The 19,871-nt window shown below is 41.7% G+C and overlaps 7 protein-coding genes across 10 annotated transcripts; 3 read left to right on the top strand and 4 right to left on the bottom strand.

The window, feature by feature from the left end:
* Positions 1–3,289: 3,289 nt before the first annotated feature.
* RB195_007246 (uncharacterized protein) lies at positions 3,290–4,193 on the bottom strand (the record flags this gene model as incomplete). Its single annotated transcript, XM_013440069.2, has 4 exons — positions 3,290–3,316; positions 3,400–3,549; positions 3,658–3,875; positions 4,163–4,193. The coding sequence occupies 4 exons, from the start codon at positions 4,191–4,193 to the stop codon at positions 3,290–3,292; spliced, it is 426 nt and encodes a 141-aa protein (XP_013295523.2).
* A 1,164-nt stretch (positions 4,194–5,357) lies between these two features.
* On the top strand, positions 5,358–6,252 carry RB195_007245 (uncharacterized protein; the record flags this gene model as incomplete). Of its 2 annotated transcripts, XM_064180776.1 has the most annotated exons (2): positions 5,358–5,757; positions 5,921–6,252. In XM_064180776.1, the coding sequence occupies 2 exons, from the start codon at positions 5,358–5,360 to the stop codon at positions 6,250–6,252; spliced, it is 732 nt and encodes a 243-aa protein (XP_064037618.1). The 2 variants fall into 2 exon arrangements, with proteins under 2 accessions (XP_064037618.1, XP_064037619.1); XM_064180775.1 differs by lacking the exon at positions 5,921–6,252 and having other exon boundaries at positions 5,385–5,774.
* Positions 6,253–6,481: 229 nt separating this feature from the next.
* On the top strand, positions 6,482–6,907 carry RB195_007244 (uncharacterized protein; the record flags this gene model as incomplete). The annotated part of the gene is made up of 1 exon (XM_064180774.1): positions 6,482–6,907. The coding sequence occupies one exon, from the start codon at positions 6,482–6,484 to the stop codon at positions 6,905–6,907; it is 426 nt and encodes a 141-aa protein (XP_064037617.1).
* Positions 6,908–9,056: 2,149 nt separating this feature from the next.
* RB195_007243 (uncharacterized protein) lies at positions 9,057–9,581 on the bottom strand (the record flags this gene model as incomplete). The annotated part of the gene is made up of 1 exon (XM_064180773.1): positions 9,057–9,581. The coding sequence occupies one exon, from the start codon at positions 9,579–9,581 to the stop codon at positions 9,057–9,059; it is 525 nt and encodes a 174-aa protein (XP_064037616.1).
* A 66-nt stretch (positions 9,582–9,647) lies between these two features.
* Positions 9,648–10,112, bottom strand: RB195_007242 (uncharacterized protein; the record flags this gene model as incomplete). The annotated part of the gene is made up of 1 exon (XM_064180772.1): positions 9,648–10,112. One exon carries the CDS (start codon positions 10,110–10,112, stop codon positions 9,648–9,650), a length of 465 nt encoding a protein of 154 aa, XP_064037615.1.
* Positions 10,113–10,531: 419 nt separating this feature from the next.
* Positions 10,532–19,182, top strand: RB195_007240 (uncharacterized protein; the record flags this gene model as incomplete). Of its 3 annotated transcripts, XM_064180770.1 has the most annotated exons (10): positions 10,532–10,732; positions 13,747–13,828; positions 17,318–17,380; positions 17,662–17,733; positions 18,281–18,362; positions 18,422–18,497; positions 18,557–18,697; positions 18,753–18,860; positions 18,938–19,023; positions 19,080–19,182. In XM_064180770.1, 10 exons carry the CDS (start codon positions 10,532–10,534, stop codon positions 19,180–19,182), a joined length of 1,014 nt encoding a protein of 337 aa, XP_064037611.1. The 3 variants fall into 3 exon arrangements, with proteins under 3 accessions (XP_064037611.1, XP_064037614.1, XP_064037612.1); XM_064180768.1 differs by lacking the exons at positions 10,532–10,732; positions 13,747–13,828 and adding an exon at positions 17,272–17,289 and having other exon boundaries at positions 17,344–17,380; XM_064180769.1 differs by lacking the exons at positions 13,747–13,828; positions 17,318–17,380; positions 17,662–17,733; ... (4 more) ...; positions 18,938–19,023; positions 19,080–19,182 and having other exon boundaries at positions 10,532–10,801.
* Positions 11,169–11,704, bottom strand: RB195_007241 (uncharacterized protein; the record flags this gene model as incomplete). The annotated part of the gene is made up of 3 exons (XM_064180771.1): positions 11,169–11,314; positions 11,370–11,609; positions 11,677–11,704. 3 exons carry the CDS (start codon positions 11,702–11,704, stop codon positions 11,169–11,171), a joined length of 414 nt encoding a protein of 137 aa, XP_064037613.1.
* Positions 19,183–19,871: the final 689 nt, after the last annotated feature.

Here is a 19,871-nt window from a genome sequence, read left to right as displayed (position 1 = left end):
GTCCCGTACGGGAAAACGCAAAGTTCTTCCAGAACTTATGGAACAAAATAGTGCGAAAGTTCAACTTTCCTTGAATCTTGGCATAGAGATTGCAACTTGCCGATAGTTAAATTTAAGCAACAGTCAAGATTGTTAACAAACTTTATTACGGCCAACGACCTGGCTCTGTATCAAGACCTTTGCGGCTTTGATCTACGGGGTCATATGCAGGTCGCATCCTAATTAGTATCAGCGGAGCGATTGTACCACGCGGATATCCGCTAACATCGCGGCAGCGCGGCTACTGAAGTATGCACAACGATTTAGGCTTTTTTGGTTTTGCTTTCGGGTGCAATATCCTAGCGGAGGATGGCTTGTTCTAGATGACGCATTTGAAAGGATACTGTAAATGTTCTTACTTTCCAGACTCTGACGAAGGCGACAACGCCGAAACGCTAGCCTAACAAAGTTTGTTAACAATCTTGACTGTTGCTTAAATTGGTCTTGAGGTCACTGGATCTCGTGAGAATCGACAACATGGACGACAGACTGATGCACAACAAAACCAACACCGCCTACATTTTGCGACGGAACTTCCTCTCCACGAATGACGAGTGTAACCTCATTCATCTGTCGTACGTCACTCTTTCTGCTCTTGATCTCTTGCATAGCGATCACGTGGAATTTGATACGCTCTGCAGCTCTGAGAGGGCCATGCAGGTCAACGCCTGTGGACACTGTTCTTGCGTTGTAATCAGACAGTCTGAACTAGTCTCCAGGGCGATTCGCGCACAACTCGAAGACCTCTGACCTTGTCTAAGACGTTAAAAGACAATATTGAATACTTAATACTGCATGACGTATTAGATAGTGTAGTGGTGCACTAAGAAGAAGAAGGATCGGATATTATCTACATAGTATACGCAAGAACTTTAGAAATCTATTTGAAAGAACTCTTTTCCTTCCTAAAGATCAGACATAGCGACACAGAGTGACATGGTGGAGCGTAGCGGTTATGATCGAGCTGGGACCTTTTCCTGCACTACTCATCGCTGCACCAGTTCGCGAAGGTCACGCCTCGATTTCAACCGCTAGCTCCGTCGCGCCACTTTCAGCGCAGCCACTTGGGAGCTTCATGTCGTTTTGACTGCACATGCTATTTCTTGTTTTATGTGAAATTTTGGATTTACCTAGTGCGAAAAAGTGAGGGAAAAATATTGCTATGCTTTCAGTATGCGACCGAATTAAAACAACGCCTTTCGCTATTACTTTCACATCAGTGTATCAAAAAGAACTGATTTTTCTACCTTGTACTTCGGATCAAATATTGTTTCTTCACTAAATAACTTTGTTTTGGCACTGCTATAAATCAGGAGAATTGGTGGGTGGTCTACGAGAAGGAAAATAAAAAGTAATGCGGCAACTTCTATCTTCAAACTGCTGTCGTAATTGAGGTCACGCGATTAAAAACGAAACATTTATAACACACATTGTCTTTATGACACTATCCGACCGGTTCAAAATTCCTTGTATCAAAGTTCTTAGTACGTTGAACGTTGAACAACAAGTCCAGCAATTTGTAATGCATGTGAAATTCAGATTATCATGTATTCCTTCGGCTTTCGCAGCTGAATGGGCACTTATCTTTAATATGCTACTGCTAGTAGAAATGACTATGGATTTGATGCTTTATTTTAAAACTGGAGAAATAGTAGGTTTGTAGTGCGAAATCAGTGTCAATTTTTCGAAATTCGAAATAACTCAAGTAATTTTTTACTTGTATTTTACTTATACGATTTCACTTGTATAAATGATTAAATGAACTTTTTGAGTGCTGTTTAACCGAGTTCTTCCAAAAATATGTTATTGATCGTGCATTTTACTGGCCTGCCAGATCCTCCAAATTACTTATTTCGGTATACTAGCATTTCAAATCCGGTTGAAACGTTAAACATAGGGCGTTGGTAATTCTCTTTCGTAAGGGTCTTAAGGGTTTCAATTTTTTGGTGATGACTGCATCATTGCCAAAATTCAGCAAATAGATAACAATGCTCTAGATATATCAACAATCAAAGTTTTCACTCACCTTAGAAAGTTAACCTCTGTGTACTTGATCGCACAAATCTTACGTATCATTCTCCAACCTCCTTTTCCACACCGAAAATCTTGTTGATCTACCGGTTGATCCCCAAATTTTTTCTTTCTCGAAGTAGTTTATCGATTCGTTGTAATTAAATTATGATCGGAAATCCAGATATTTCTACTACTTCTACTTTAGATTATATTTTTATTATATTTCATCATTGCTATATTTCTTCTACTTTTCTTCCCCCCTCAAGGCTGTTGAAGCACGACTAGCGTTCAACATCTATATGTGGGTGTTCGCACATGAAATCGGAACATAAAAATACTCCTATGTTCAAAAGTATGAATCCGTAAAATGTAAAATTGTGAATTGAATTGCCCATTTCAAGCTCTGAAGAAGCGATCTTGCCGAAATGTTACCAAAAAAAATTATTTGAGAACCTCGTGTACAGCTTAAGCATTCGGGCACCTTACCATGCAGAGGTTATTTGAAAGTCGAACTTTCCGTCTGCTTTTATGATTGCTCGAACGAATTCGTTTCTTAAAATCTGAATAGCTCTGTTTATGTCTTCTATGAGTGCCTAAGAAGTTTTTGGACGGAAAATTTATTAGTCTGACGTTTCGACTTTTTCGTCACCACAGTGTACGGTTATCGAAACACTGATCCAGATTAGTATCACACGTGACGGAATAAACATGAGATTGTTCCAACCAATCTCTATTCAACCAATCTCTGAAGAAGGAGAAAAGTCGAAACGTCAGGCTAGTAGATACTCCAACTAGAAATTTCGTAGCTACTCTAATAAAAACCAGTGCCGCTATATGTAGAACTCGTCTAAGGTACTGGACAAATTATTTATCTTACTTCATCACACAAACACATCGAACATGCCATCTATAGATCTACCATACTGTCGAATTTCCTCAGCAACTCTTATTTTTCATAAAGCCTTATTTTTATGATCAGTGATGAATAAAAAAAGTGAAGTTGACTTCATAAATGGAGAACACTAATGATTTCATAGACGTTACTGATAAATACGCACAATAGCAAATTTCGGAGATGTATCGGAAACGTGAAAGCACCGTTCATGTAGAATATCTGGACCTGCAGTTTTGAGGAACTTATGATGAGTTGCCTCATATTCTCGCAGCAGTGTCTATCGCCATAAGAAGTGAGAAGTTCCGCAAAGAAGCAACAGTGGAACGTCCTATTTTTGCATAGTCATGCATGCTTTAGCTTGATCCATTCCTGAAAGACATTTCCATTTACGAAAAAAGCATTCCATTCGGAAAGAAATAGAATGGTAATAAGGGATTTTTCTATGGACTCACATCTTGTGTAAAGGAATATTGTTTCGTCATTCCATTTATTGCCATTATATGGACCGTGTTCCCATCTTGGATATCCCGAGATTTTGTCTTTTCTGGGAGCATTCCTGTAGTCGTCAATGTATCATCGGCGTTCTTCGTCAACCTATCCCTCTACAATTGAAGTGAAACTAGAGTTCAAATAATGCAACTCATCCATTCGAATCCACTGTGAAAAAACTTACTCTTAAAAAAGAATTAAAACCGTCAGTACGAATGCACCTTGGGTCGTAGGTTCTCGAAAATGGTGTGCTCGACAAACAGCGGCGTTCCACAGAAAACCAGAGCATCGATCGCCAAAAACGTGGCAGCATTCTGACATTCGGGTTGCATTTTTGAACCGACAAGGGTCTCCTTTCTTACAAGAGGAATATGTTGATGATGACACGTATAGAACTTGCACATTGCGTCAGAATTTTGTGGCCCGATGGTTGGAATATCTTAGAAACGTTTCAATTACTCGTCTTCAACTTTTAAACTTTCAAAAAAGGCATGAAACTCGGTGCAGTTGCGTAAGCAGCTGCGCTTGAAGCGGAGCGACAGAGCGTAGTGGCTAGCAGATGGGAGGGACCCTTGCTGCAACCACTCATCGCTGCAATTCGCGAAGGTCCCACATCGATTCAACTAGCCAGCATCATTGCACTGTTTAGACCGCAGACACTTACACAACTGCACCAAGCTTCATGTCGTTTTGATCCAACTGTAACACTAGATGTTTTTAAGTGACCTTCTATGACGATATAAAAGGTAGAAAACATCGTAAACTCTCAGTAGACATTAAACAAGGACGGCATAATCATAGCTTTGGCATCTACGACGTCGTTGACCAATGATAGCCACAGGAGTGGAGGAAACGGGAGTGGAGGTGGCTACGCCCCTAACGCGTTCTCTTTAATAGTCTCATCCAGTGAATGAAATATCGTTTATTGTTCCGACAGAAACTTTAGTGGAGCATCAATTTTCTCTGAACTAATGGGTCGAGTTGAGAAAAAATCCCTAACTTGTCCCCGTTCCTTGTTTCTAATAGTGTTTTTACATAGAAAGAATCTGTGAAGCGCCTAATATTTTCCGAACAGGAGGAAAGATGTGTGTTATGAAGTGGTGAAGAATAAATAAAATGTAAAATTGTGCACAAGTAGCGAAGCCGGTAAGAGGTTAGGTAAGAGGTTCTGACCGCACGATTTATTGATGCTTCGAAACTGCCCTAGATCTAACCGGGCTCTTCTTCCCTTCAGTGTGGATAAATCGGTGCCGTAGGTGTTTGGAAGGATAAAAATACTAAATTGATCCATTAACTAGTCCTCCCTCTCTGCCGCATCCTCGGCATCTCAAGCTGAGCGATTATCAACCGAGGCTTTATTCTTTATCGCAATGATCTGCGCAAGATAATTCCCTTGCCACATTTATTGGAAGTAATTATCCATGAACAAATCTCTGCTCTTATTTATAAGTTAAGTTTATACTATTTTTCAATTCCTAATTTTGTTCCACGGATCTCCCTCACTAGAGGGATCACAGCTGGTTAGTCGCGAGGCTAAAGGCTAGGCGGACAGGGGGCTAATCGGAGACCAAAAGCGACCTTGTGCTTACACAGAGACGCGGGTCGATTTAGGGGATGGACTCCCCGTTTCTGCTAAGCCAGGACTGATTCATGACATCCTTGCTTCCCGCACGTCGGTGCGCTTAAAAGCCTGCAATCAAGTGACTGGGAGGTGCAAGGGAGGCGGTTTTGAGTCGTCTCCAACAAATAAGCTCCGCATGTCCACTCCGGGAGAACGCAATTTCTCCCAGAAACTCATGGGACTAGCACGTCACAGAAATACAAAAGAGTCTTCTGATTCTGGTGGAAAGCCTATTACGGTAGCGCCAGGAAGGACGGGTTGCATAAGTCATATAGGTTACCGAAACGGAAAAGGACTAGGATGACGATCTGTACTTATAACGCACGTATGCTTGCATCGAAAGCGGCCGTCGAAGATCTGACGATGCAAGCCAAGAAGATTAATTCCGACGTCATCGGAGTGCCCGAGACGAGACGACGTCACCTTCTCAACGCTGTATATGAAACTGGAGAAGAACTGTTCTTAGGAGCATGCGACAGTGGAGATTTTGGAAGGGTTGGCGACCTCGTCAACAGGAGCATGGCAAAGAACATCGACTCTTTCGAACTACTTACGACCCGAATCGGACGTCTGCGGACGAGAAGATGTGGTCCAACATCAGCTTTGACTATCTTCGTTGCTTACGCTCCAACATCAAGCTACGAAGAAGAAGATGTCGAAGCTTTCTATATGTACCTGGAGAAGTTCTGCCTTCTACAAGGTCATTGGATCACATAATTGACGATTTCAACGCCGAAGTTGGCCCAAGAAGAATGCCTAAGGAGCTTCACACGGGACCACAGCTTACAATGGAATGAACAGGGGAGAGGGTCTCCGAGTTTATCATAACGACTAAGATAATCCATGGGAACTCACAGTTCCAGAAGCCCTCCTCTCTACGCTGGACGTGGGAGGGTACGGTAATGAAATAGACCACATCATCGTCAATAAAAGCTTCTGCCTGACGGACGTCACTGTTGTTCCAAAGTTCTATGCGGAATCGGACCATCGCCTCCTCCAAGGAAGATTTTCCTTCACAAGGAGAGAAGAGAAAGCCGCTAAGTTCAGAGAGCGAAATCCCAGAACTATCATTAACTGGGATCTCTTCGCCACGCTAGCCGGCTTTTGGGAACATTGCGCAGTGAACAACATCGACGAGGAATGTGACCGGCTCGTTGAACCGACCGAACCTTCACGACTGCACGAAGAAGGCTGAGAGTTTTAAAACCACCAAGAGAAGCCTGTCTCTTGAAACTCTTGAGCTAGTACGCCAGTGTGGAGCAGCACGAGCCGCAGGGAACCAAGACCAAGACTCACGTCCGAGCTGGACTACGACTTTGGAACGTACGAGCTATATAACCTGCACTGCATACATTGCAAAAAATGTTGTCGTCCAGCACATCGCCAAACCCCACGAACTGAAAGATCAACTTCCTGGAGGGAACATGGAATCATTGGCAACAACCATTCGTTTGGTCACGCTAAACTGCCGAACACTGTCGAGTAAACTCCAACAAACCGCCCTGTCCAAGGTTCTGCAATATCTCTCTGTGGCGTTTGCTCCACTGCAGAAAACACGCATGCGAGATACACCCATCAATAGCATCGAAAATTACACCATGTACTGCTGTGATGCTGATGAGAAGAAAGTAAGTGGCTACGCAGTAGTTGCGAGGAACGATTGCAACGGCATGGTGGAAGAGTTTGGCTCAACGCCGTCTAGATGGGCTTCGTACGACTGCGAGATCGCAGAGGATGTAAACAGTGGATCGCAAGTGCTCACGCATCTACATAAACAGCTGAGGACAACAGTAAGGACGCCTTCTACAATGAAATCAATGCGATTTGATAATAGTATTATTAGTATATAATAGTATTTCATGCAGCATTCTATTGTGCTTTTGCAGCAAACCAATCGTCCAACTCGAACTGGGAACTGACTAGACCTTCGTAGTTCTGTGGCATCGAAGGGGTGAATCTGCTGCTACGGCTTCTCGCGCCGACGCTTTAAGAGGAAAACTACAACAATGGTTCAACATTAGCTGCGCTGCAATGACATGCTCGTAGTCGTCTGCTGCGATTGAAAATTGCGTTGCTTCAGAGGCAACAGCTAACAGCAGATAACAGTTTGATGTATCTCTTTGTCTCCCCGTGGGATCCTTCATTCTAAGGTCTTCTGCTCCAACACCCATCCAAAACCGTGGGACGTGCCTCTCCTCAGTCCGACACCGTAGGACCCGTTCTACCCAGTTTTACAGCGTTCTGGCACTGGCACAGGAATCCGAAGTCATACGACCACCGTCTGTCTGGCCCGTCTTAGTTTTTTTTTATCGCCCTTAAGCACGGCATACCTATCAGGTCGAATCCGCCTCATTTCGTTCTGGAATTTCTTTACACACATACATAAATGCACATAGTGACAAAATAAGCCCGCTATTATATGGCATGATATCACCTGTGCTCGTAATGTGATCTGCATTTGAACCAGTGATACTTCCAATTCCCTCATAAAGGCGGCTCAGTGGCAATCTCTTCTCGGAGGTACTCGAAAATCCTCATATCTCTCTTTTGAGGACTTCGAGATGAGGTCGACCATCGCTTCGGCGAAATTCCCTATGCTCGATATCGGTATTCATTTGCCCACAACTCTGCTCCTAAACATTGTTGTTGAAACGGATCACGTGTCCAGCCAACCTAATTTTATAAGGTCTCTCTCTTGTTTTGTTTGCGCAAAGCGAGATACTCCTAGCATCACCCTTTTAATTGAGCGTTCCCTCCTGAAACGCCCACGTTTCTGTAGCGTAGCGTACGTTAATGCAGAAAAAACCAAAGTGCTCAACATTGTTGTTGAGCAGAAAAACATATCGAAACAACTCAACTCGTTCTCATCTAGACAGTAACTGGACATTTCTTATCTAAAAGCTCTAAAAAACTGCTTTCGTTGATACTTTATGAAGAATGGCAAATTGAACGAAATATGAGCATGTAACGGTAACGCGAATCCGAAATTCTGAAGGTGATTGATTCGTTCATTCGTTCATTGGTTCGGAAAGCATAAAGAAATAGTTTGCATGCAATTTCTCTAAGTATTGGTCTATCAAGGAAAGTCAAGAGAGAAATCGAAGAATTGATTAGAAATAATTATCGACGATCGAGGCAGAAGGAGTGCTTCATATATTGCCAGTAAGTGATGGAACAAACATCTTTGGATCTGTAAGTGCGTGCAATTTCGTGGCTGTCAAATCCACAATCCTCGCTCTATATTCAAAAAGTATCTCAATTTATATTTTCAATAATTCATTTTCGCTATTCACGTTGTATTGCTTTGTGTTCTTGTCATAAATATGTGTCATGGGTGGGATTATTATAACGTCATTCGTTTTGCAAATTCGGAATTGTGTTGATTCAACAATGAAAAAAAATTGAAAATGAATTTAAATAATCTAATCCACATTTCTGAAATAAAACTCTACTTCGGAAAGTACCATTTGATTGTTCCCTCATTCATTTTCGTTATTTACACTGTGTTATGGTGCTGTTGTCATAAACATGTGTCATGGGTCATGGGATTATTACAACGTCATCAGTTTCGCAAATCCGCAATTGTGTTGCATCCACAATGTGTCGAAATCCCCGGTTTGCAACGGAATTGCTGTTCGAATTTTCCTGCTTTTATTCGAGACCACAGTAAGGTTTTTCCAACTAATCACAGTTCGGTATTGATCACCAAAATCTTCCTTTAATGTAAAGGTTTAGAATGAAAATGTTTGTTTGGATAAGTCCTGTCTTGAGAAGCATAAACAAATCATCAACAGATTTTATGTTGCTCAAAATGTGCTTGGTGATGTTGGACACAAAGCACGTTCTCATCAATCGAACCATTTGTTAACTCTAGGGCTTCTGAAAATAAGAAAAGAGATCACGAAACGATCTGTCATTGCGACCACCCTGATCATGCATTCTCTACCGCTCCTATTATCATCTTCTAAAGACCACCTCCGATCAACTCTACGCCGGTTATCAGTTGTTATGTACCTTGTACCTATCCCATCCGTTAAGCGGACACGTCACTCCCTCTCGACGAGACACAAGTCGAGATACTCTTCTTGAGTCGGAGCTGCGAAGACCGGCTAGGTGTTGTGTGCGCCGGTTAAACTTCAGAAGACATCTCTCAAGAGCTCTGTGGGTAGTAACTAGCTTCCTAAACATGGCAGTGGTGTCTGCCCACGTCCACGCTACGTAACAGAGCGCTGGAAGAACTGTCGAGTCAAACAGATGGGCACGGAGATCTTGGTCCGTCAGTTGGTCCGTAGCTTCCGTGACGTGTGTGAATGCTACTCTCATTCTTCTATGCAGCTCTTCCTTCATGTCGTTTTCCATGTTTATAGAACGTCCGAGGTATAGGTATGACGAAGTTTCCAGAATTTGGGAGCCTTCAAGTTGTACTCCTCCGTCCTCGCTGTAGGCATTCTTCATGAACTGTGTCTTCTTCCTGTTTATTCGGAGTCCTATTCTCTTCCTTTCTTCGTTCAATTCGTTGAGCATCGTTTCTGCTTCATTGGCAAGGGAACGATGTCGTCCGCAAAACGAAGGTTTGAGAGAAATCTTCCATCAAGACGTATGCCCCTTGCTTCCCAAAAAAAGTGTTCTCATTATCCATTGCAATACAGCCATGAACAACTTTGGTGATATAGTATCGATTTGTCGTATCCTCTTTCCAAAGGGTTTGGGTAGAGGGTAGTGGAAAAGCTGTATCTTCGTGGTACATCTATCGTAGCAATTAGCTAATGTCCTCACATACGACGTGTCCACACCTTGATAGACCAGCGCTGACGGTATTGCATTCGTTTCTATGCAGTCGAAGGCTTCCACATAGTAGATGAAGATTACAACAAGGAGAAAGCAAATTTCTATGACTCTCGATACCTCTGGATGTGGTCCAAGCAGCTCTGGGACCCTTTCTTTCTGAAGGTAGGACGTCATGTGCGCTGCTAAAATTACATTAATTGGATGGTCACCAGCCTTAAGAACGTCTGCTGATATAAAATCAGGTCCGGGGACTGTGTCAAGTTTCATGCTCCTGATAGCGACTCGTACCTCCGGAGGAAGAATCCGTGGTGGAGCTTCACCAGTGGGGATGATCGGGATTGACACAGGAGCTGATGAACGAGAAAGAAATTGCTCAGCAAATCTGCTAGCGGAATATTATATTAGCGAAGATCCCTGCGGCACTTCTTTAGACTTGTTCTTCTTTGTGCTGCTTTCAGAATCTCTTTCTGCCTGCATTTTGGAAGATCCCCCTGTAACGTTTTTCTGCAGCTAGTGTTTGCTACTAACCGCACAATGTGCGATGCATTCGAATCAAACCTAAAAGTCCTTCTTTCAAACAAAATCCTTGGTGGTCTTCGAAGTTCGATACGAGTTTGTCGTGCGCAGTTTCGAGGCACGATTAGCACAGACTCCTAATCCTATGAGCAGCATCTCGTAGTCCACGTATGGGTCCTGTGCTAGACACCTTCGGACAAGGAATCCTCGAGTACGCAATCGTCGTTGACGATTTCTTTTCTCCTTCGTTTCCGATAGCAGATGTTCTTTTCCATCGTGTGGCTAAGTCGTATTTTCGCACGAAGGAGAGAATGATCAGAACCACTACAAAAGGTTGGTACTACCGAGACGTCAAGTGGACACCACAACCGGTTAGTGAGTATGTGACCATCTCCGTACGAGTCGCACCTTTGGGCGATTCCCATTTCCACCGGCTATGATCTTCCTTAATGGGAAGAGAATTCTCATAAATGAGGCGAGCGGCGGACAGCAGCCCGGCGAAACGATTGCCGTTTTCATTCCGGTCCCCTAGTCCAAATCTTCTGATCCTGTACTCCTCCTCTGTAGCCTTTCCTAGTTTTGCGCTAAAATATTCGACAAATTGGTAGAAGGACTTCTCGTTGCGGATCACTTCCTCCAGCTCCTCTTAAAACGCGTCCAATTCGGATTCGGGAAGAATGGCCAGACGAGATGACAGGATCGTGTGAGAATCAGCAAGATGGGCGACAGAAACCAACACTACCTACATATGGCGACGAAACTTTATCTCAACGAATGACGAGTGTACCGTCCAAAAACGTCGCTACTTCAGCACTTGGTCTTTTCCAGAGCAATCACATGAAATTTGACACGCTCTGCAGCTTCGAGAGGGCCAGCCAGGTCAGTGTCTGTGGACACTGTTCTCGCGTTGTAAGTACACAGTCTGAGACAGTCTCCATGGCGAGTCGTGTCGCCTTGGTTCGGAATCAAAGACGTCCTAAGTCAACCTGAGATTTGATCGCCTCTCACCGGTCGCCATACCGTCCGACGTCTGAGACGGCAAGGCCCAGTGTGCAGGGTACTGAGGCAGTGTATATGCTGAAGTGGCAAAAAGACTTTTCCCCAAACTAAGCAGCCATGCAACGGCGGGCTTAGCTTTCACCACAGGTCGTCGCCCAACCTTTATGGAACAGGGAGCCACCTTGCGACATTTTGCCAAGACGGTGGTGAATCTTAGCAGTGGTTTACTCTTAGCTAGGCATCCGATTCCTAGAAGTCGGAATATCGGATGTGTCGAACTCCTTCTCAGCTTGGGAGACCCTGCCGGAGGACGAACCTCCGCTGTGCATCGCAGTAGGATCCATAATGTTCACGCTGAAGTTACATCACAAGCCCGTACATAATAATTTATATCCACATACATATATATTCATTTTATTTCAGTTAAACACTTTTGAATAAGGACGATTCATATTTTCACTTCTGGTCTAGTTTTCAAATGTTTGCCTGTTTTTCACCTCTTTTTAAAGCAAAAAACACTAAATCTAGTTGTGATCTGTTTATCCTTCTCAAGACAGGACTTCTCTAAACATACACCTTCATTCTAAGCTTTTACACTGAGGGAGGATTTTGGTAACCAGTTTCGAACCGTGAATAGTTGAAACAACGTTACTTTGATCTCGATTGAAAGCAGCGAAATTCGCAAAGCAATTCCGTTGCAAACCTTAGATTTCGATACAACATCACAATTGGATTCATCACAATTGTGGATTTGCAGAAGTGTTGACGTTGTAATAATCCGTAAATGGAAGCAAGCTTTAAGTTTGAAAAGAGTATGAAAAAACCAGAACGCCAGCAAGGCGGTTTTCAACACAATGGGTAAATGTTGAAAAGAAGATTGTGGATGTGAGTATCTCCACTATCAGAAGAAACTTGCTGCTTTGTTTAGCACGAGATAGAGATCCCCAACTATCAGCACAATTTTGCCACTCCCGTGTATGTACACAAATCACACGATCTCGCTTATCTCTGCTAACATCAATTCGCTATATTGTGAAATAAAAATCAGCTCGATTTATAACTATTCGATCGATATTACATTTATTTTCCGAAAAGGATCCAGATAATTCATTTTGGTCCCTGAACTGCTACAGTGAACATGAGTTCATGCCTAATGATTATCCTGCTCTAAAGTAGTTAGCTCTTTCAGTCCTTCTGGAAATCATAGAAAAAAAAACAGTTATGATAATGTGAAACAATAAATGAACGACTGGCATAGTGTATGATGCCACCATTATTGAATGATCAAAAAAGATTAAAAGGTTTACTAAAACTGTAGAGACGTGAGAGACTTTTCATCATCACTTCCTCAACTCTGTTCACGCGTTATGGAGTCCATAAAAGTTCGCTGCCGTTCTAGTTGATGCCGTTTTTCAACTTTACGGCCAATATTTTACATCAACTGGAGAATGTTTAAAGACAAAGTGATTTAATGTGTCTGACTATTGAGCAGCCAACACAGGTATGAATGTATCAAATCATTTAAATGCACTAAATAAGACACCAGAATTGGTAACATCTCTCCTTAAATTATATTTCTTAGAAGGACCAGTCACGAAACATTGCTATGACTAGTTTCCTAAATTAATTTCATTTACGTTTTTCTGTTGAATTTTGCTCCTGAGAGGATGTAGCAGGTTTCAGCACAAGCGGCTATCAACAATTCCGTGTTTCGGCTTTGTACGGGTCAACTGTGAGCACCATTCTCTGCAGCACACTTACCAGTTTCACAAATGAGGAATAATGAGTAGTGTAAGATATTACAAAATGTTCTGAAATTTTGTTATTTTACTCACAATTTTAACCGTTCTGGATGTCTCATGAATGGTCACTTTTCTAGACGTGACTGAGCGTGTTGTGGCCGGGACGACATCCCAAGTGGCGCGGGAAAGATTCCCGTTGGCTAATCATTGCTATGGTTTTCCCGTACCACTCGCAGTGTATAAGGGCTGACACCCACTACGAGGTATCCAATCCCTTTCTATCCTTCTCTGGTGTGGGTTTTATGTCGTGTTCTGGTATCGCCATATTCTGGTGGTCGAGCACACGCCCCCTACCACTTCCAGCTACATTACCACTGCTGGCCGTTACGAGGTCCAAACCGTTTACAATCTACCACTTATAGAAAACAACCACTCTCATACCCATTATGACTTGGCCCGATCGATATCGCTATCATCTGCCGTGTCGTGTATAATATGTATTGTTATATGTTGTTGGGGACAACACCGATGCCCTTGTAAGGGGAATTGGGGCAGGAGGACGGGACCCTTGGCGCCAGGGAACCCGCAGGATTCGGAACGTCAAGGCCGTCATGTGGTGGTTAACCCAGCACGAGTGACTCTAGACCCTGGCAGTTGGCTCCGTGTTCAATCCACCGATGTCACAAGCTCCTTTGCTTCAGACCTGTCTTGCCCCGCCTGGAGCTGGTCTGTAGGAGAAAATCAGAGGAGGGGAAAAGGATTAAATCGCGGTTTGTAGGACTCATTGCTTGTTAGCAGCTTATTGATTAAAAACTACAACTTATCTGATTAAAGTAAATTAGATTAAGTAGGAGGACACACAACGTAGGGTGGACTGAAAACAGAATGATTTTATCAAGAAACAATAGAAAGAAAAGCGGAGCATGTTCAAAGCGGTTAATGGATCTTTTTCTACGTTTTCTACTCAGTTAATTAACAACATTTGTATTTGTTTCGACAGGATAAAATCCTTTACGAGCTTTTAAAAATTCGCCCACTCTTGGGGAAACTGCAGTGTTGATCTTTGGTTTTGCATGCCTGCTTCTTCCTGTACGCGAATCTCTGATTGTTGTTACTTTTCATACAGAAGCCATTTATTCATGTGGAAAGAAAGAAAAGAAAAAACCTAAAGAAAACACATGTTACCGTTAATGCAGCACATATTGGTCCATAAGTAGAACTGGTCTCAGATCTTATTTAAAACTTCCGGTGTTTGTTCTCACATAGATTTTTAATCGTAGTCACCGAAGTCGGAAAGAGGTTTGGCTGTGACTGTACTGTCTATAGTCCGGGACGTGCTAAAGCCACCCAAGTCCTTGATACCTCCATGGCCAATCACTTGCTACAGGACTTTTTTCAAAGGATGAAAATACGAAGCTGATACATCGGCTACCGCCCGTAAGTAGGTGCATCGGCAAGATACGCAGGCATAAACTCGACCGATTCTGAAACGAATTGGAGAGCGTAAGCAATTTCTGGAGAGATTGTTCGGCACTATGTGCCTTATCCCTTATCCTTTTCACCATTCCCTACAATGCTACGATAATCACTGCAGTGGATTGACATCGATCACCAATACAGGAAAATCAAAAATCAATTCACAAGACTGAAATTCTTCTCATTCACAGGACAAACTTCTACTTGCTCCGTACAAAAAAGTCTTCTTCATCCGTTTGTCCAAGAAATAAGCGATTTGTAATATCACCAATGATATTCAGCACAAATTCTAATTGTTTTAGTTACTTTAAAGCAGTCCTTCTTGTGGTAATTTTTACGCTCCAGCTCACTGAGCAAGAGCCCGAGAACATATGGCAGCATGGTGTTTAAAGTTGTGAAAATGAATCTTACAAATAATCGCTTCGCACATATCATCCATTCCTTTTTGACCCTCAGTAACTTTCTTTTTTATAAGCGGTGCGCTGTCTTTAAAATATCCTCGCAGAAATATGTTGGCTGTAAAAGAACCGATTGTTAGTGATCCTCACTAATTAGCAAGTCAGATATAATTTACAATAATTATTTCATGCTGACTACTTTGTGAGAAATATTGTATTCAGATTTTGAAAACATTGAAAAATAGACCTATAACCGTTAATAACCGGCATTTCTAAAATGTACATGTGATCATCACACGCAAAAAAAGCTGAAAACCTGCTCTTGTCCTAAACAACATACAATGTTCAGTATAGAACAATAAAAGAAGTAGGTTTTTCGAATAATTTCCCCATTTATTTCAGATTACTGGAATCAGAAAGAGTTATTTTCAGCTGTGTTAAAACACCGTCAACTCTCATCAGGCACACGAGATTTCATTTCATGACAAATCCTCAAACACGCAACGACGAAACAACACAACAGTGCAGCAGAGCTAAACCCGCAGTAATCAACGAAGATTCTCGAGCATCGTGTACTTGCTGTCGGAAAGTTTTAAGCGTCGAAGAGAAAGTTGTGGTAACGAAGCTACATTCCAAAGATATTTCATTCTTCCAAAATATTTTGCGCTCTTTGTTATGGTCAATGAGCAAAACAGTGACAGAGTTTCCAACTTTGGTCAGTCATCCGGCGCATCGTGTGCGATTTTAAATCATAGTTACTAGAAGTGGCTGTGCTTATCGAAAGTGCTGATGTTCCAGCACGCTGCCAAAGTCTAACCCAAGTACCTAAGAGTGGCGTGATATCCCTGGTCACAACTCCTCGTTTCGTTAGCACTGAATTGCCGGATAACATCGGCATGAGGTACTAGGGTCACTGGGTGTCGGTAGGCAGTTCAAGTGGGACCTCGAGTCTCCCAGGATAAGCAATGCAATACCACGCCCCGGATCGTTTCAGCTCAAGTATGTAAAGTCACCTTCCACTTCAAACATGGGCGACACAGGATCGCTGCGAGACAAGAAAAGTCGCAACAGTGAATGCGATAATGAAATACTCCCACAGACGTTACGTTACGATCGGAAACACACGTCTACCCTACATATATCCGGCTGAACATTCTGCAAAATTCCATATGTCAGAAATTACCCAAGAAAGTTACGAAGATTTTAAAACCCTGTCAACAACGACCGTCAGCTAAGCGATGTAATTTTTAAACATCTTGAATACAGTTTCATTTAATGTCTTGTTTCAGAAATTTAAATTTTCTCTCTTTATCTCCATCTGTTCGGATTTTATTGGAAGCAACACATAACAAAATTTCCGTTGTTCGCATCTCTGTGGAAGTATATGGTGCTAAGGGGTTGGTTTACGAATTGAAAAGTAATCAGGCTCTATTTTTTTCCTCTCACTTTCTCCTCCCTTTATTTTTTTTTTTTTTTAACTGAAAGCTGTTTTTTTTTTAAAAGGAATTTTTAAAAAAAATTTTTTATTTTTTGTTTGATTTAAAACTTTCGGGATAGGTGGATCGTTTCCTTCATCTAGCTCAATTATTAAAAGTTTGTGCATTTTTCACCTCTTAGTAATTTTGAGCGTTTACTTTCCGCACTTGTTCGTACTCTCATAAGTTCGTGAGCATAAGGAACATCACTGAGCATATTAGTTGAATAAGAATTTGAAACTTAACCTGAAGCAGGACGCGAAAGGAAAAAGCTAGTTCTGGAAGAAGAGAACATAAAGAAATATTCATTCACCAAATCTTTAAATACCAATCTTTCAAGGTGTAGGAGTAGTCTTTTTCGCCAACTAAAAGAAAGGAAAGATGAAGACATTTTGAGAAAACTTATTCTGTAAATTAAGATCACCTTGTGCACCCACAAACAAAACTAGGTAAGCTACATTTGCGGAGGTCGATTTATGTCTATCCTTTACAATGATTATCGCAGCTCTCCGGAAGAGAACAAACATTATTTTAGAAAAATAGGATTGAAACCTGGGGGTAATTTTAATTAAGGGAAATATGCATAGCATACTAAATTGATTAAGCTAGAGGATATGTTTCTTTTGCGAAGGGACATGTCGAATGAAAACAGTCGCATTACAAAAATGATGCCAGCACAAATTATCAATGTTCAGCAAATCACTTTTTGAAAGAATGTTAGATTCAATAGGAAATTTGAAACATAGGCAAGCAGAACTACCTATATATACCTATCGGTATAAAAGGCTGTGGAGTATTTTGATTTCGCCAAACTTCAACAATGCACTTCCATCCTGTGGTAAGTTCTTTTCTTCGTTCTCTTACAGATCCAGGATCCACTTCAAATATTCAGAAGTTGCTGATCATCTTTGCAGTCGCCGACGTTATCTGTGAGTTTTTTCGCTATCGCACTTCATAAATGCCTCTTTGATTTTCAAGCTACAAACTTGTAATATGGGTTGATTAACATCCGATTTTCTGTGGATAATGTAAGAAGTTACATTTGACAAAATAGATATTTTTAAGTTACAGTCGTAAAATGTTTCAGTAATAAGCTCTACGAGAATGTGGCTTCCACATAAATACTGACACAAAACACAAAAATAACGACAAGGCGTCAGTAACAATAGCAGTAGTACTTCTTGTGGTTTTATGTAGGAAATATTTACAGCTGGACAAACCAGTGATTCGTCTGGTGGAAGCGATGCTAGCCCAGGTGTGACTACCACCACGATTGCTCCAAGTGAGTACGAATTTTTCAGTCCCTCGCTGAAATTAATGAAAACGCTGTTGGTGAGCTCCGCCGTATGCGAAGCTTCTACACGGACATTGTTACACGCTCTCTCCTTCCTTTTCTTCAATTTTTTTGTACCCGAAAATATTAGTACTTTCCTCCTTTTGAAAAAAGGTGTTAGTAGCGTTGGGGAGACATGCTGGGAAATAGATATGCGAAAGAACCATAAAAACCCATTCGGTTTTATATCTGCTTCTATAGAAACTAACCTCAAAGATAATAGCTATGCTTTATCAAATACTTTTCCTTATATTATATAACATGATAAGAAAATTACCTGGAGACGTTATGGAATATCCTCGTCCGTGACTTGAACGTAAACTGAAATCATATAGTAACATTGATATGATGTTTCATAAGGATCTTAGCTGGAGAAATTAGGAAAAGCTTTGCGAATATCTGCTCCTATTTCACATATTTCCCACTTTGTGGATATTGGCAACCGAATTAAGACCGCCAGTACTGCTCAAACTCTTATTCTAATCTTATTTTCAAGGTGAAAACACGATGTGCCCACAAAACCAAGTGATAACCGATGCTGTAAGGAATACATTCCTAACACGTATCAATCAGATAAGGTATACTGGTTGCTGCAGTTTTTACCTCGATTGCTGTAACTTAACGGTAAATCCAATAGATCACGAGTTGCTCGAGGCCTTTTCGTCACGAGTTCAGGAGTGTATGCTCGTCAAGCACTAAAAATGATTAAACTTGTGAGTAAAGCAATGAGATTTCTGAACATTTTGTTGACCAGACATTCCTCATATTCTAGACCTACAGTTGCCCCGCAGAAACCAGTGCCAACAACTGGGCTGTACGGTGCCAGAACATGGACTCGGGGACAACTGCTTATGCTGAGACCAGATACATTTATCAGGGAACTACTGCTGTCTATGACACCGTCGCAAGAACGGTGAACAACTTTAGTTACATAGACAAACCTACCTCTCTTTTATATTCTTGTTCAGGCTGTGAACTCTTGGAGGGATGAAGTAAATACTGGAAGTCTGCCCATGGCTGGGACGACACCACAGTATATTTACCAAACAAATCTTGGAATACCAAATTTTGCAAAGGTAAATCATAAGATTTTGACTCAGAAAAGAAGAAGAAAGATATTATAAAACTGAGAATATTTATGCCGTAACTTAAGATGGTTTGGGACACTGAGAGGCAAGTTGGCTGCTCGATAACAAGATGCTCTACATTTACGAACGTGGTTTGCCACTTTACTCCAAGGTGCGTCAAACTTCCGATAAAAATTAGATTTGGCACGTGAAGAGTTTATTCTTCAGAGGAGGTATTGCTGGCTCTCAAATGTACAAGCCAGGGCCCTTCTGCAGGCGTTGCGCAAACATTGGGTTGCCTACCTGTTCTGATGGACTTTGCAGCGCTTGAGAGGACTAGAAGGAACGGTGTCGAGATTTCTCCCACCTATCTGCAGTGCAAATAAACTATCTGCAATGAGACTGACTAGTGTATTAGAGTATAAGAATGTGGACAGTTTCACAAATCATCTAAGTATAGCTAAGACTTTGAGAAGAAACTCAAGCAATGAACTGCAGTGTGCACAGGTTTTCAAAATACAATTAAACGTACACTCTCCGTACGCAGTGCGTAACTTTCATAGCACATTACTCATTCTTATTACTTCTTGAGAAATGTGAAAATCATCCGTTTCAAAATCTTTACTGAGGGCATTTCCTCATGTTTTCACAACGAAAGAGTATTTTGATATAGTGAATTTCACTACCGGCTATTATACTGGTGAAATTGAAGGTTGTTCCACGTCAGCAAGCATTCTTTGCTAATTCTAATTTTATTTTGGTTTTTTCTATAGGTCGGGTATATCGCAGACGATAGGATGTTCCGCTGTGTATGCACGATCGTTTTGATTGTTCGAAACCACCCCAATCAATACAAAAACCTCTAATACCTGTGGTTGATACATTGGCACCAAAATTGTGTAGGAAGATAGAAACTCGACTTTAATATTTCGGGTTAGCCACCACAATTTATTGTATAGAACAGACATGTTTAAAGCTGCAAACGGTGCTGAAATGATGTGAAAGCGCATTGGCGGACCC

This window comes from Necator americanus, chromosome I, assembly GCF_031761385.1.
Source record: "Necator americanus strain Aroian chromosome I, whole genome shotgun sequence".
Classification (NCBI taxonomy): domain Eukaryota; kingdom Metazoa; phylum Nematoda; class Chromadorea; order Rhabditida; family Ancylostomatidae; genus Necator; species Necator americanus.
The sequence above is the reverse complement of the archived record's forward strand: the minus strand, read 5'-3'. Positions and strand labels throughout refer to the sequence as shown.